This window comes from Leptodactylus fuscus, chromosome 5, assembly GCF_031893055.1.
Source record: "Leptodactylus fuscus isolate aLepFus1 chromosome 5, aLepFus1.hap2, whole genome shotgun sequence".
In the NCBI taxonomy this organism is placed as follows: Eukaryota; Metazoa; Chordata; class Amphibia; order Anura; family Leptodactylidae; genus Leptodactylus; species Leptodactylus fuscus.
Genome location: NC_134269.1, coordinates 124,105,605 through 124,123,130, shown reverse-complemented (window position 1 = coordinate 124,123,130; position 17,526 = coordinate 124,105,605). Strand labels below are relative to the sequence as shown.

General features: G+C 39.2%; 1 protein-coding gene across 2 annotated transcripts in view; it reads left to right on the top strand.

Annotated features, from left to right (window-relative positions):
* The window catches only part of BRD1 (bromodomain containing 1), a 47,733-nt gene extending 30,528 nt beyond the window's left edge, over nt 1-17,205 (top strand). For both annotated transcript variants that reach the window (XM_075274167.1, XM_075274169.1), the window contains exons 9-13: nt 7,304-7,439; nt 11,435-11,565; nt 12,635-12,744; nt 12,930-13,084; nt 15,820-17,205. In XM_075274167.1, the coding sequence (XP_075130268.1) occupies nt 7,304-7,439; nt 11,435-11,565; nt 12,635-12,744; nt 12,930-13,084; nt 15,820-16,003 (716 nt within the window). In that variant the 3' untranslated portion in view covers nt 16,004-17,205. The remainder of the gene's footprint in view (nt 1-7,303; nt 7,440-11,434; nt 11,566-12,634; nt 12,745-12,929; nt 13,085-15,819) is intronic.
* Nucleotides 17,206-17,526: the final 321 nt, after the last annotated feature.

Sequence of the window (17,526 nt, the reverse complement as noted above, 5' to 3'; positions counted from 1 at the left end):
AATAGTGACCCATCATTGCATCGACTGCTGTCAGTGATGATGTCAGTTTATCTACTATCCTCTCAGCACAGAGCATGTCTAGAAAACTCTCCCCCATAATCACATAGAGAAAAAAAATGTAAAACATCATAAACATAAAATAGCAGATTAGAAAAATGTCACTATCTGGTTTTAATTAATGAATTAGACAGATTGGCGATGCATTCCTTTTTAATTTGAACATGATGTCATTTAAGCTTTTAATTTTGCTTTGTTCCCTGCTTGTGGATTGCACTGACTTGTTTGACACATTAATCTTGCACTTTTCCTATATCTTGCCCCTAACATATGCTGGTAAAGTAGCATACTGTGTGCATGAAATGAAACCTTTTACATCTACATGTGATAAACATTGTTCTTTTTTTCATAATTCACCTGTTTAACCTTTATGTTCATAGCACTGTAGCTTCTAGGGCTGTGGAGTCGGTAGGCAAAGCATCGACTCAAGTCAGACTCCATAAATGGCTGCCAGCGGTAAAGCTCCTCTACTTCACAAAAAAAAGCTAGAGATTGTATTCCTATAAAAGGAAATATGTAAGATCTATATCTAATTATTTTATTTAGTCATTAATATTGTGTAACTTAAAATGAGACTTTTCAACTTGAAGCTGGAGTTGGTAACTTGTTTTTTTCCAGCTAATTCTAGCCTTGACTCTGACTCCTACTCTACAGCCGTGGTAGCTTCTAAAGTCCGGTACTTATAAAAATAAGGTTTAAATGACTGCAAAACAAGAACAAGCAAATGGAATTTACACAAGGATATTGCGTGACACACACAGAGGACCCTGCTAGCGAGGGCTTATAGTGTACCTGGAAGAGGCATTAGATGAGTGTAAAGAGAAGTGTAGACAACGTTATTGCAGGTTCTATGCTTTTCTGAGAGCTTTATCTGGCTTTTTTTGAGAGCTTGAATGGTGGAAGTCAGGGCTGGATTGGGACTTGAAAGTGGCCCCATTTTATAGGAGGGCTCAGTGCAAGTACACAGGGTCAGCACAAGTAGCTCCTCCATGTAAAGCAGTCCTATGTAAAGTAACTTTGCACAGGATTGCCTTACATGGAATGAGAGGCAGCAGTCCTATGTAAATTAGTGTCAGACTGAAACTAACATAAACAGGACCATGTAAGTGTGGGTTCACACCTGCGTCCAGTCTCCACTTTGCAGGTTTCCGTCTTCTGCTCGAGAAACTGGACATGAGACGGAAACCGGCAGTCACTTTTCAAACACATTCATTTGAATGAGTTTGCAAAGTGTCCGCTCGTGAGTGTCGTCTGGTCTCCACGGCGAAACGTTTTCTTTGTTTTTTTTGTTTTTTTTTAACCGGACACAGTCGGACATGCAGGACTTTGTGTACGGTTAAAAAAAACCAAACAAACAAAAAAACCTGGTTTCGCCACAGAGACCAGAAGATGGTCACAGGCGGACACTGACTGCCGGGTTTCCGTTTCCTGTCCAGGTTCTCGGGCAGAAGACTAAAACCAACAAAGCGGAGACTGGGTGCAGGTGTGAACCCACCCTAAAGTAGACATTTCTGTTACACAGGGCTGCCTGCTTTATATGTAAAGGCAGCAGTCCTATGTAAGTAAAGTTACAGATAGTGGGATCAGGGTGGGAATTACACTGCAGCTGCTGTTGTCATACTCACAGTTCACAGACCCCTCAATCTAGAGGCTCTTGGGATTTGGCCAAGTTGGGGGCACCCACATGTGATATGCAAAAAGGAAAATTTACTCCCTGTTTGGTCGTTCACCTTGCTTCAGTCCTCTGAACCCATGTACGTGATTGCTTAGGCTGGAAAGAACTGGTGACATATGAGTGACATCACTGGGTCCCTCCTCCAGCAATTAATTGATCTCAGTTGTCAAGTGGAATGAGGCACAGTACTCAACCGAATGGGTTGTGGTGTCAGACACTGGAATACCAGGGATAGGTGAGTGTTTTGCTTATTTTTTTGTTTTGTTTTTTTCTTAATGTTACTCTTCTTTAAGAATTATGTCCCATAGTGCACCACAGAGTAGAATGTTCCGCATTGGCCCTCACAAAGAATATTTGTCCCATAGTGGCCCCCATACAGTATAATTTCCTTTTATGTTCTCCACACAATATAATGTCTCACAGTAGCTCATGCACACACTAAAATGTTCCATAGTGGCCCCTCCACAAAGTAAAATGTCCTATAGTATCCCCTCTACACACTATAATGCCCTATAGTGACCCAACCTGTTTTATGAATGTTCCAAAACTTTTGGGGGGTTCATGAACCATGAACCATTATTATTCCCTGAGTTCTCTTCAGACCCCAGAGTGTAATCAGCGGAGGCCCCGGGGAGGTGATTAAACACAATAAACAGTGTTGCTCACCTCTCCTGGATTTATCACCCATTTTGGTCCTCTTCATGAATGACATCAGAGTCACGTTTGTGACGACATGCAAAATGACGCCAGCCCAATTGCAGGTTTTTGTGGTCTGACATTATTCATGACGTCTTTAAGAAGAGGTGGGAAGAACTGCACTGAAGCCGAGGAAAGGTGGGTAATAATGTTTGTTTTGTTTAATCATCTCCCCTGGGCTATTGATGACAAATAAGAGAACAAATTGAGTGGGTTGTCCAGAAAACTTTTATTTAACTAACTTTGGCCAGTAGGTTTGTTCATGCAAGACCTAGTGGTTCCTCCTCTTTCGTTTTCACTGAATATACTGATATAATATGGGTAGAAAGTCTGCAGAAAAGAAACACAATGAAAAATGCTGCAGGGAAAAAAATTCTGCACTTTTTTTTTTGTTGTTGTTGCTACGTGCAGCCATAGGTCACGGCAAAGTGTATAAGATTCTACGAATGTTGTTTACATTAGCATCAATGGGAATGGACACAGAATCAGTCTGTGACCATTTAATGTCTGTTGCCTTCACCCTATGACTGAAGACCGCAACAGACATTAGCATCGATAGAGGGGGAACCCTGTCTAAGGCTCCATGCACACACCTGAAGGGCTATCCAATGGTCTATTCCATTCAGATAAAAATAGAGCAGGTCCTATCCTCCGTTTCAATGAAACACAACCGATCAGAAGCCCCCATATATGTAAGTGCATCACAGAATGCACTCAGATGTAGGAGTGTCATCTGATTGCAAACACTGCCGCTCTTCAGGTGCATACTTTGTGCATGGGGTCGGTTATAAGATGATAAAAAGAAAGCCAAAATGATCATTACTCGCCTATCAAACCTACAGTGTAAGCGTCAATGTCTCAGTAGTCCCACCTCTTTATTTATACCCAGCAGTATAGAGCTGTACATATGCAGCCAATTGTTGGCCTCTTGTGCACTGTATATTGGTATGACTGATGTGGGCAGTGAATGTAAAGGACTTCATCAGTGTACGAAAATACTGTGAAGGTCTCCTGGAGCTTTCATGCTAGATCAGCGACGAAGTTTAGTAGAAAAGGTTGGGTTTTTTCTTTTCAATTTTAATACAAAGGTTTTTCTAAAACTAGGTGTAACATAACGTTACAAAGAATCCTCATAGCTTTTAATGTGCACACAAATTCACTGTTACTTTTCCAGCCTTGATTTTTATTTTCTTTTTTTGTATTTTTCTGCTACCTACTGACTCCAGATCAAGTATTTAGGCCGAGGCCCATAAACGCCACAATTTGCCCACGGCAGAAATGTGACAGGAAAAATCGCAGCAGTTTAGTCAGGGCAAAGTGGATGGGATTCTAGCGAATCCTATGCCTACTTTACAGTAAAAAATTTGGTGCGTACACACCACAATTACTAAAAACAGCGTGGTTTTGGAAATCACAGCATGTTAATTGTACCTACGGAAACGCCAGTGGTTTCCCTATAGGTATAATTGAAACAAAGTTCATAGAGGAAATATCTGCAATCTTTGTCTAAAGTGTTGCTGGAAGAACTGCGATGTGTTGCCAGCTTCGGGATGCCTCGCGGGGCTTTAGCCTGAAAAGTGATTTTCAAGGTTTATGAATTTGCTGACCTATCCTTAGGATAAGTCATCATTAGCGGATTAGTGGGGGTCCAGTGCTGTCTTCCCCACTGATCAGCTGTTCTTTGAAGCCATCTGTGCAGCAATTTACTGAACTGTGAACAGATGATGGTTTGGTCCATAACAGAATTTGTGAGCATGCAAACCCAGCCATAGTAGTTCTTTTGTCAAACTATTTAGATTTTCTAAATGTTGACCACAAGTGTCTTTATAAAATGACATTATTGTGTAGATATATCAATGCACTGATAATATTATGCATTTAGTAGCACAGCAATTAAAAAAAAAAATCAACTTTCTCAATTTTTTTTCTTTATTTTATTTTGCTTGCTTGATGTGTCATTAGAGTAATATAACTTGGGTCCTGCAAATGGAATGTTCCCTACTGCTGTTTTTGGTGAGAACTGGCTGCCTCTTTATTGAGGCGAGCAAATGAAGCAGTTGGGCTTTATCTAGTTAACTTATGGCTCCATGTCAGAGCCATAAATGAATTATGTTGTAGTGGAATGCGGGAAACATTCCCAAAGATAGTGTTTTGTTTTGTCCCCCCTTCCCCCTACAGTTATATAGTTATGAGCTAACACTGAAGAACTCAAATATCATTTGTCGAGATAAAGGATATTCGCTTTAATCCTGGTCACTTACTTGTGGTAAATTATGTCTGAATGTATGTTCAATTGTCTTTATGAAAGGAAACCCATCAGTACATTTATGTTGCCCTGAGAGCATGTAGTACTGTCATGCACACAAATTGCATGCCTAAGGGGGGTTCACATCTGCGCCCGGTTTCCGGTTTAGCCAATCCGGACGGTTTCCATCTTATGCCCCGCAAAACTGGACATGAGACGGAAACTCGGCGTTCAGCTTTCAAACCTATTCAGGTGTATGTGTTGTGTGTTTATTTTCTTATTTTTTTTTTTTTTTTTTGGGGGGGGGGGCTGCATCCCATGAATACATTGAACTACCAGGGATACATGATTGTCCCTACAGGTTCCTTGTAAGGGCTCGTTCACACGTGAGCAAAGGGGAGGTTTTTGACAGCGGATTTCGCGTCAAAACCTCCCCTTACAATGGTGGTCTATGCAGACCGCCAGGCTTCTTTTTTCCACTAGCAGCGGGCTGCTGCTAGCGGAGAAAAGATGCGACATGCCCTTTCTTCAGGCGGAAGCTGCGCAGCTTCCGCCCCCGGCAGCAACCTCCTATGTCGGCTCATTCATTTGAGCCGACAGCAGAGGGGAAAGTTGCGACCGCGATGGTCGTGGCAGGCGGGTTTTGACCAGAGAGAGACGCGGCTCGCCGCGGCTCTTTTGGTGTCAAAACCCGCGCGGGCAGTTCACGTGTGAACTAGCCCTTATATATTCATGCCATATAGAAGATATTTAATTATTTTTATATTTGACTGTTTAAGTCATTTTATTTTATAATTTTCCAGTTGTTTCTATTTGTTATTGGGTTCTAAGTTAGAGTCCTGTCTGTGTGAAAGTACAGGTTTATCTAGAGACGGTAGCTTATGTTTCCTTAGTGGTATGTAGTAATAGGCTGGGATGGAGAGCGGGTCATTATTGCAAAGTGCATGAGTGCCATTTATATCCAAGTACAGTCTCTAACCAGTGTTCGTTGAGTGTAGCGACCTACTGTGGGTTTCATTAGACATATACAATATTCTTGCACACTTTACTTTACATTTCACTCACATACTGTATATAAATTGAATTTAATCTACCTTTTTTGTGCTTATTCAGGCTTTCTATAAATCATAGTTGTGGGCATTTCTATTCTATTCAATGTTCTTGGACTGTTTTTTTTTTTTTTTTCCCCCATAAGTTTTTATTGATGGATGTACTAACTGCTGTTTTACTAATTTAGCTTGTAGGAATGTCTTTGCCCTTGTTGTCTGTTTCAGCTAGTGGCTCTTGTACAATCAATTACCTTCTGATAACCTCTGTCCTATAGAAAATGTTACTACTATGAATTTCCTTAAGGCTGAGGCCACAAAAAAGCTGTTTATTATTTATTAATAACAAGATTTTTTTTTTCTCTCCAGATTTTGCTACCTTTTTTAAGCCCAGGCACAGCAATATCTGCAACAAAAAAATTCTGCTTTTCAAATGTGTGGCCTCAACCTAAGAGTTTTCTCTGTGAGGGTCCAGCACCCAGGATTCTTACAGATCAGCTGTTTGAATAGCCAAAAACATTGACGAGTAGTACAGCCTCTTAACAGAAATACAAGCCCATTGTCTTACATTGTACAGTGACTTTGTTTAGCATTGCAGCTCACTTCCATTCACTTGATTGAGACCAAGCTGCACACCGGCCATATGATGACTAGGTGATATGTCACTTGGGCTGTGAAGAGGAAGTGGTACTCATGGAAAACAGCTGACGTGTGGGGGACATGGGTGCTGGACCCCTGCCAGTCTTCTGTTGATCACGTCTCCTAATTCTACATCATCAGTTAATAAACCTAATATGTTTGCTTTAGTAAATTTGTTTACCACATAAAATAACCTTGGGAACAAGAGTAGCAGCACAACACAGGATTGAAGAGAAAAATACTGAAGTATGTAGCAATTCATATTAAAAATACACCTGTTCTTAGCTAGCGATTATGGCTAAATCAACCAGAGAGTCAACAGGAGTCTTACTCCAGACTGCAATGGAAAAGCCTAGGAACTATTCATGACATACGACTGATGTCAGGACATTACATGTGAGCAGGTGCTTTTTTTTTTTTTTTGCTTTGGTCACACAGGATGGATTTAACTATTAATCCATGACAAAATATGCCTGTTCTACATTATGGAAAGTTATAATTCTCGCCCAAAGTAAATTCACAAAGTTATTTTTCCATGGCGTGTGGATGAGGTTTGTTTTCTGAGATGATCCTACTCCAAATCCAGATAAAACAAAAAAAAACAAAAAAAACTCAGTAGTAGAAGGCAAAAACAATACTTTCATTATCAACTCTATTGATGAAGAACTGTAATACATAGAATTTTTTAATGTCCAGTTACTGATATGTAAACACAGGTTGTGGAGAATTTCCTAGATTATTATAATTATTAGTATTTTTTTTTAGTGTTTGATTTTGTTTATGCATTTTTGGCATTTGATTCTGTAAATTTGCATATCTAGCTATCAGAATTTATTCCAGGTTTTGGCAGTAAATGGTATGACTGTCCACTTTTTTTTATGGCTTGAACATTTTGATAATCTTAAATTAATATTTGACTATTTTTGCTTTATATCCATTTTCTAGGTCTTCCCAATGGCTTTGAAGGTGGAGACAAGGAAAAAGATGTTGAAGTTACTCCAGTACGGAAGCTGGAACCACGCAGAAGGTGTGCTTCAGAATCTAGTATCTCCTCAAACAGCAGCATGCTTTGTAACTCTAGGTAATGTTTTTATATCTTGCATCTAATTGGTCTGTAAAATTTCCCATAAAGTCCTTGCAGTAAGGTCATTACCTTGTTCTTGCTTATGTACAAGTCATGCAAAAAAGTAGATGAATACTTCAGTAGTACTTTCTTCATGAGGTTTACAGTAGCAGGGACGTGAATGAGATTTTAATAGATGTAAACCATTTGCTGCAAAATTTTTTGTAAAAGTATCTGTTTTCATCTTTATTTTTTGTACATCCTACGTAGACTTGCCCAATTAAGGGCTTCATAGAGCAGAGTCTACAATTTAGGATAGTTCTCTGTAACCAGAAGTTTGTCTAAGCTTGTTTCATTTTCCTTCCTTCCTTCCTTCCTTCCTTCCTTCCTTCCTTCCTTCCTTCCTTCCTTCCTTCCTTCCTTCCTTCCTTCCTTCCATCCTTCCATCCATCCATCCATCCATCCATCCATCAGTCCATAGTTAAGAGAACAAACTTTGTAAGATCCTTTAACCACTTCCGGACCGCCCATAGACTATATACGTCCGGATAGTGGTTGTCTAGTTCTGCCAGGACGTACCTGTACGTCCAAGTCAGAACACAGCAGCTGCACAAGATCGTGCAGCTGCTTTCACTAGGATCCGGCTGTAACTTCAGTCGGAGCTCCCAGAGAGAAGACAGGGAAGATTTATTACCTCCCCTGCCTTCTCAATCGCTGTGTATACGGCTATGGACGCAGCCATAAATCAGCTGCCCTCTGACCCGGCAGACACGTGATCTGCCGGGAGCAGTGTCCTGCCAGAGCTGCTGGGTCCTACAGGACTCAGATCAGCTCTGTATACTGTGTATACAGTGTGCAGGAGTCTGTATTTCTCCTGTAACTGAGGTTAAATGTACCAGCCTCAGTTATAGGAGAAATCAGCCTCAAGTACAAAAAAAAAAGTGATCAGATGTCCCCAAAGGTCTCTTATCACCTTATGGGGACACAATCTGGGAAAAAAATAAAATAAAAATATAATAAAAAAGTTTTAAAAAAATGTAAATATAATAATAATAAATAATACGCTAATAAAACGCCGTTATTAAAGGTTATAGCCCCACCCCCGACGACACCATACAAAATAAAAATTACCGTAACGGAGAGGAAAAACTATATTATAAAGTTTGTCAGTGACACTTTGTGTTATTAAATAAAAAAAAAAAATTATAAATTGAAAACCAGACACAATTTTCCTCCTATTTTGTTTATATTTTCCTGGATATAAAAAAAAAATTAACACATTTGAAAATAAAAATAACATAAAAATAAAGCCCTATGTGTCCCCGAAAAAAGATGCAAAAATTAGTTGACTAAGACATACGAGAAAAATTTTACAGACCTCAAAACCGCACATACAAACATAAACCTAAAATGTGTCTGGTCCTGGACCACAAATTGGCCCGGTAATAAAGTGGTTAAGGGAGCCTTCACACGATGTAATGCTGCGCTCATTCTGATAGTAAAAACACGTTCAGAATGAGTGCGTAAAAAGCAGCTCCCATTGACTTGAATGGGAGCCGGCATACGCGCGTAATACATTGAAAGCATTAGGGAAAAAAGCCTCCCATTGATTTCAATGGGAGCGCATGTGTGCCGGCTCCCATTCAAGTCAATGGGAGCTGCTTTTTACGCACTCATTCTGAACGTGTTTTTACGATCAGAATGAGCGCAGCGTTACATTGTGTTAAGGCTCCCTAATAAAGAAAAGCGCCTATTTATTCACTTATGTGTCACCTCCTGCTACAATAGAAGTCTACAAAGAGGGGAATAGAGCTCAAAGCAGATACATCTGCACTACAAAGACATACTTTTCTTTCACAACACAGTTGGGTTAACCAATATTATCCAGCTTTCTCCTGACAAAATTAGCTAATTTTAATACTATAAATGAACTCTTGCTGTAATTGTAAATCTATGGAGACTTAAGGTTATTAACCTGATTGCAGGTCAGTGACAGCTTCCTCAGGTGTTAACCACTGGTCTTATCTTTCATGTCTTATCTAACTGGTTACCTGGTTTATGCAGCCCTGTGATGTCTCAATATTCTTTTGAATTCTTTCATTATTTACAGTTCCTATTACCTCAATATATACTGTATATATTTAGCAAGTCTTTTATTATTTATTGAATTCTATCTGAATCTTTCCCTTCAGTTGAGTCATGTGATATCAGTCCTTTTAAAAAGTCATGCCCACTGTCTGTCTGGCCCTTCTCCACACTGGGTCTCGATAAGGAGGGAACACAAATGCAGCTTTTCCACATGTTTCCTCTCACTCAAGTAATCCTCTATGCAAAGCAATGGCTGTAAGTTTTGGCACTCCTGAAATTTTTCCAGAAGGTGAAGTATTTCTCCCAGACAATTATTGTAATTACACATTTTGTTAATAAAAAAAAAAAAAAAAAAAAAAAAAAAAAGATAATTTCACACAAACTTCCAAAAATTGGCTGGACAAATTCACCGGCACCTTGCTTTTATTATTTGACTGCACACCCTTAGGAAAAGTAACTGAATTCAGTCACTTCCTATAACTATCTATAAACTTCTTTACACCTCTCAACTGAAATTTTGGCTCACTCTTATTTTGGAAATTGCTCCCAGTTTCTCATATTTGAAGGGTGCTTTCTACCAAGAGCAATTTTACGATCTCTCCACAGGTGTTCAATGGGATTTAGATTCAGACTCATTGCTGGCCACTTCAAAAAGCACCCAAAAATGGATGGTAATAAAACAACATTCAGACCCATAACCCTTTCGTAATCTTCATATTTCATGATGCCTTGCACACAGTCATGATGTCTAGGGCAGGAGGCAACAAAACAGCCCTAAAACCTATATGAACCTCCACCATATTTGACTGTTGGTACTGTATTCTATTCTCTGTAGATCTCATTCCATTTTTGGTAAACCTTAGAATGATTTTCTTTACCAACAAGCTCTATCTTAGTTTCATCTGTACACAAGATATTTTCCCAGAAGGATTTTGGCTTAATCAAGTACATTTTGGCAAACTGCAATCTAGCTTTTTTATGCTTCTGTGTCAGCAGTGGGGTCCTCCTGGATCTCCGACCATTTCATTCAAATTTCGATGAATACTTTGCACTGACTTTGATGCACCCTGAGCTTGCAGGACAGCTTGAATTTCTTTGGAACTTGATTGGGGCTGCTTAGCCACCATCCGGACTATCCTGTGTTGCAATCTTTCTTGTTTTTCTCTACCATGCACTTCCAGGGAGATTAGCTACAGTGCCATGGGTTGTAAACTTCTTGATTACATTGCGTACCCTGGACAAAGGAACATCTCTGGAGATGGACTTTTAATCTTGGGAGATTGTTCATATTTTTCCACAATTTTGGTTCTCAAGTCCTCAGACAGTTCTTCTCCTCCATGCTTAGTGTGGCACACGCAGACACACAATGCAAAGACTGAGTCAACTTCTCTCCTTTTTAACTGGTTTCAGGTGTGATTTTTTTTTTTTTTTTTTTTTTTTTTTTTTTTTTTTTTTTATATTGCCCACACCTGTTACTTGTCACAGGTGAGTTTTTCAAAGTTATTTACTTACAATTTTTTAAAAGGAGCCAACAATTGTTTCCAGCCCACTTTTGAATTTTTTTTTTTTGTGTGAAATTGACCAATGTGCCTTTTTTTGGTGGTTTGATACACTACACACAGGAAATAAATGTGTAAAACAATAAATTTCAGGGGTGCTAACACTTCTGGTCAATGACTCTATGACCTTTTGCGGTTCCATGAGCACTCTATTGATACAGTTATAACTAAACCATTCCATTCTTTTACGTGAAGGATAGTTTGACCTAAGAAATGCGTTATATTCTTATACAGTAAATTAGTCCAATAATTTTTTTGCAATTTTGTTTTAACATTCCAACAATCATGAATAAACTATTAAAAATAATGTGTACAAGTATTGTGTAAATATAACTGATTTATATTGTCACTTTTATCTGTTTATAGCACCTTCACTTTGCCAAAATGTGGCAAAGGTAAACCTGCACTTGTGCGACGTCACACAATAGAAGATCGAAGTGAGCTCATATCTTGCATCGAGAATGGGAATTATGCTAGGGCAGCAAGAATTGCAGCAGGTATGTTTACTATATATTTTTCCCCATTTCTGTTTTTAAAATTCAGAACTCATCTTGGGCATGGCACTGATCCAGTATCAACATGCATATTGCATCGGTGGAATCCTGGAGAATCAGAAGTTACAAAGGAAGGTCAACATATATATGAAGTTCTGTATCATCTTTGTGTTTGCAATTGTTTCATATAGGGTCATATATGGCAGCACAGTTCTCATGCAGCATCTACATGGGTTTCTGATTGACGTAAATTAAGTGTCAGTGTTTTCTGTTTTTTGTCTGTTAAGTCAGTTCTCCATGTGGCGTAAACACTCTGGTTTTCCATGGCGTTTTACAGTAACTGCAAAATAACTAGTGAATCCCATCCACACATTGCGGAAAAAATACTCACGTTGTAAGTGCTGCATTTTCTTGAACGTTTACGATTTTGGAAATTGCAGCATGTCAATTATACCTACGGAAATCTGGTGCGTTCTCTATAGGTATAATGGAAGCACAAAGTCCACAGAGGTTTCCTTTCTGTGAAAAGCTCTGAAGGAAAAAACAGGATGTGTTGCACCACGGTTTTTCCTGCATCACTTTTTGGCTGCTGCCTGTTATATGGTGCCTTAGCTTTACAGACAAGTGTACTGGCCCAGTTGGGGGTCTGATGATCTGAAGTGACAGCAGCATAGACCAATATGGTGTTGTCAGCTTGGATAGGTAGACCAACTTGGATAGTTAGACGCTCTGCAACAATATAGGTGCAAAAATGTGTCAGTAAAATACTCATGGAATACTAGCCAAAAGCTGAAAATCTTCAATTGAATTAAATGAATATCTTGCTGAAAGGTAAGGCCATGTGTAGCTCCCAGTGGGCGGCTGGGACACAGCTGCCACATGTGGCTTTACCGTAAAATTAAAGACTAATGCTTTTCAGTAGTTGTGCATGAAGTCTGCACCACATTATAAGCTATACATCACGTATTCCTTGACTGACTAGTAATGTGATGGTTATTTTGATGCATTTTTTGAACACGTGCTAGACCCTGTCAATTTCTCTTTTTTTTTTTTTTCCCTTAACAAATAAAAGAAGTTGGACAAACAAATATGTGGGTGTCCGCAAGTGCGTCTGCAGCCTTTCTTGAACCCTTAAAAGTGGTGTGGGCCAAATGCAGTGGTTATCCTTCTTATCCAGCATTGGTAAGAGCTGATACATTTATTATTATTCTAGATTCTTTTTTTCCCTTTAACAAGTGTTACATATTTCATCCTGTGTCATATACGGAATATCTCTGCTCTTGTCTTCTGTTTAAAATATACCACTACAACATTAATGTGTATTTTACCAAGCGTGTATATATCTGATGTATGTGTTTTACTTTCAGATAATAGATCCGAAGATGCCACGTGTGGGTTGTCATCACAACGGTGTTGCTATACCAGTCCCTCCTATGGATGTGCTACGAACTGGAGAACAGATGCAAACAAGAGCTGAAGAAAAGCTATTTTTGGTTCTGTTTTTTGACACTAAAAGGAGCTGGTAAGTGTAATAGCACTCTGTGATGTTTATTTGCAAATTATGGTGCAAAATAAGTATTTGGTCAATAACAAAAGTTCATCTCAATACTTTGTTATATATCGATTGTTGGCAATGATGGTGGTAAAACGTTTTCTGTACTGTTGCTGGTATATTGGCCCATGCCTCCTCTAGAGCAATGATGTTTTGGAGCTGTCACTGACTTTACACTTCCTCCAAAGGTTTTCTATAAGGTTGAGATCTGGAGACTGACTAGGTCACTCCAGGACCTTTTGAAATGCTTCTTACGAAGCCACTTGGTATCATTGTCATGCTGAAAGACCCAGCCACGTTTCATCTTCAATGCCATTGCTGATGGAAGGAGGTTTGCACTCAAACTCTCACAATACATGGCTCCATTCATTCTTTCATGTACATGGATCAGTCGCCCTGGTCCCTTTGCAGAGAAACAGTCCCAAAGCATGATGTTACCACCCCCATGCTTCATAGTGGGTATGATGTTCTTTGGATGTAACTCGGCATTTTCTCCTCCAAACACGACGAGTTGTGTTTCTACTAGACATTTCTACTTTGGTTTCATCTGACACATGACATTCTCCCAATACTCTTCTGGATTATCCAAATGCTCTCTAGCAAACTTCAGACGGGCCCAGACATGTACTGCCTTAAGCAGGGGGACACGTCTGGTACTGCAGGATCTGAGTCCCTGGCGGCGTAGTGTGTTACTGATGGTAGCCTTTGTAATGTTGGTCTCAGGTCTCTGCAGTTCATTCACTAGATCCCCTCCCCTTGTGGTTCTGGGATTTTTCCTCACCGTTCTTGTGATCATTTTGACCCCACGGGGTGAGATCTTGCATGTAGCCCCAGATCGAGGGAGATTATCAGTGGTCTTGTATGTCTCCCATTTTCTAATTATTTCTCCCACGGTTGATTTCTTCACACCAAGCTACTTGCCTATTGCAGATTCAGTCTTCCCAGCCTGTTACAGGGCTACAATTTTGTTTCTGGTGTCCATCGATATCTCTTTGGTTTTCACCATAGTGGAGTTTGGAGTCTGACTGTTTGAACTTAGGGCTCGTTCACATCTGCGCCCGATTTCCGTTCTGCAGGTTTCAGTTACCTGCACAAAACAGAGGCAGGAGATGGAAACCTGCAGGACTCTCTCACCCATTCATTTGAATGGGTGAGAAAGCTGTCCAGCCGTGAGCGGCTGTGAGCGTTTTATGCTCTCCGCCATGAAACCGGGTTTTTTAATCTGGACACAGAGTCGACATGCAATACTCTGTGTCCGGATTTAAAAAAAACTGGTTTCGCGGCGGAGAGCATAAAACACTCACCGCTGCTCATGGCCGGACCCGGTTTGTGGTTTTACGTCTTCTTGCATGCAGAAGACAGAAACCACAGAACGGAGTGCCGAACGCAGGTGTGAACCTAGCGTTATCAGTATAAATGACACCTGTCCACAACCTCAAACAGGAGCCATTACTACAGGTAATGAGTGGAGGAAAGAGGAGCCTCTTAAAGAAGAAGTTACAGGTCTGTGACAGCCAGAAATCTTGCTTGTTTGTAGGTGACCAAATACTTATTTCCCACCATAATTTGCAAATAAATACTTTCCAAATCAGACAATGTGATTTTCTGGATTTGTTTTCTCAGTTTGTTTCATTTGGTCTACCTATGATGTCAATTACAGGCCTCTCACATCTATTTAAGTTGGAGAATTTGCACAATTCATGGCGGACTGAATACATTTTTCCCCAATGTATAATGAAAAAATACTATAAAAATGTTCCCCATATAGATTAAAAAGATCCTATCAGTCACACACTATTTTTTTTTTTCTAGGTACCACGTCGGAATAGCCTTTAGAAAAGCTATTCGTCTCCTACCTTTCCTTTTCTTCTCCGTGCCGCCGTTCGCCTACAATCCCGGTTTTTCTCAGTATGTAAATGAGCTCTCTTGCAGCACTGGGGGCATCCCCAATGCTGCCAGAGAGCTCTCCAGCGCCGCCTCCATCTGCATCGAGGTCTTCACCGTGCCTTCTTCCGTCGGCAGCGTCTTACTTCTAGGCCTAGGGCAAGCCGGCTGTGCGAGAAAATGGCCCCTTACAATACTGTGGAAGCGGCCATTTTTCTTGTGACCGCGAGAATGCGCAGTCGGTTTGCCCAAGGCCTAGAAGTAAGACGCCGCCGCCGGAAGAAAACGCGGTGAAGACCTCGTTGCAGATGAAGATGGAGGTGGTGCTGGAGAGTTCTCTCACAGCATTGGGGATGCCCCCAGTACTGTTTGAGTGCTGGGGCCCGCCCCCAGTGCTGCGAGAGAGCTCATTTACATACTAAGAAAAACTGGGATTGTAGGCGAACGGCGACACGGAGAAGAAAAGGAAAGGTAGGTGATGAATAGCCTTTCTAAAGGCTATTCCGATGTGGTACCTAGAAAAAAAAATAGTGTGTGACTGATGGGATCCCTTTAATACAACAAAAACTTTTGCTTTAAATATAGCTTTATATATAGGATGTAAAACTATAAATACGTTTGATTAGTTCCAAATAAAACAAAGTAGTTCTAGTATTTCCTCTAATTTTGTGTTCTTTAGGATAAACATTACATTGGTAGTGTATTGTCCCAAGGTATTAGCTCGGAAATATTGCATTTACATGAAAAATTAGCTTTGTTGAATATATAGATATTATACTCACATCATAGTGTACATTAAACTTCTTTTTAATATGTCCTAGGCAATGGCTTCCAAAATCCAAAATGGTTCCTCTTGGCATTGATGAAACCATTGACAAGTTGAAAATGATGGAAGGACGTAACTCAAGCATTCGGAAAGCTGTACGTGTAGCCTATGATCGCGCACTGAACCATTTAAGCAGGGTTCAAGGGGAATCCGTTAGCGACTTCAGTGATATTGACTAAGGGAAGGTGCTATGAAGACACAACACGCCTCATGTACTCTTTAAGCTTTATTTCTAACCTCTTCCTCAGAAAGAATGTATTGAAGACACAATTCCTAATCTTTGAATGGGTGAAGATGTTTTTGTAAAGGAGCATGAAGCTATTGCTGCCACTTCGATGATTTTATCTAACTAGTTTGGAGGAGCTTCCACTAAAGTTGTTAAATGTTATTATGTTTATAGTGTTCATAATGTGTACATAAATGTATATTGGGAAACACTTAACTTATTCTGATGTTGAGATGATTCATAAATTCCCTTCAGGCTGAAGCCTGTGAAAATAATTTCTTGTTTTAATTTGATGTTTAGAGGTTTATTTTTTTTTTTTTTTTTTAAATGGTTGAGCCTTAGCACCACTTTACCTAAGGTTTATTAGTTTATTTTTATTTTAATGCGCTAGATTGGGAAATGGCTATGTTAAAAAAAAAATAATTATATTTAAGTAATATACTGCTGCCTAGCGTGTCCACTTTCCTGTATTGACTACTGTAACTATATAAGTATTTTAAATGACGCATTTACCATTGCAAAGAGTACAATGTGCTATGTATGACTTTTTATTTCAAGCGGGCATTGGAAAAATTTACTGGCCTTTGGCTGTTCAGGCTGGTGTGTAAATCCTTACAGTTGTGCATTCTTTTTGTTTTTGTTTTTTTTTCCCTGCCCAAATATGCTACAATTATTTATGAATTTTTTTCCTGTGTCATAATATATTTCTTTGCCAATGGACTTAATTTGGCAAAAAATATAGTCAAAATCTGTGTTCAGATGCCTCCATGCTACTCAACTGCAGTCCATTTTTTTTTTTTGTTCCCTTAATTATTTTTAAAAGGTCTGACTTTTTATATATTTTTAATCTTCTGGAGAAAAGGGTTTTTCAGCACATTGTTCTCTTTAAACTCCCACTACCTTTCTCCCATAGATTTTATTTTATTTTTTTTATATACATAAATATATATACATTTAATTATATGTGCCTGGGTTGTTTGTTTAAAAAAAGGTAATTTTGCTTTAAAATGAAAATTTAATTTTGTCAAATTCTATTAACATATTTTATTTTAGGCACATACCTGTCAACATGCTTTTGAAGAAATATGCATCAAAATCTGTTATGGACTAATGAGGTTGCTTTTCTGTTTTTTTTTTTTGTTTGTTTTGTGTTTTTTTTTGTTTTGTTTTTTCTTTTTTCTTTTCCTAAGAAAATGGGTTTGGGTAACCTGTTATTATTTAGAAGCTTAGTAGCAATAGAACCTTTGGATACATTTTGTATGGTACATGTGATGTATATAGAATTAGTACTTTATTTTTAAGACCTAAAGCATTATGTTAGGGACATATATGTATGGTGGGTTTCCAGAGCTGCATTTTTATATTAAAATAAAAAGTCAAGATTTTGATGTACATTACCATCCTGGTGCTGTTCTGAATTAGTAATGTGCAGGATCTGCAAGGAATTTTTCTCTTACCAGCACTTTTGTTAAATAC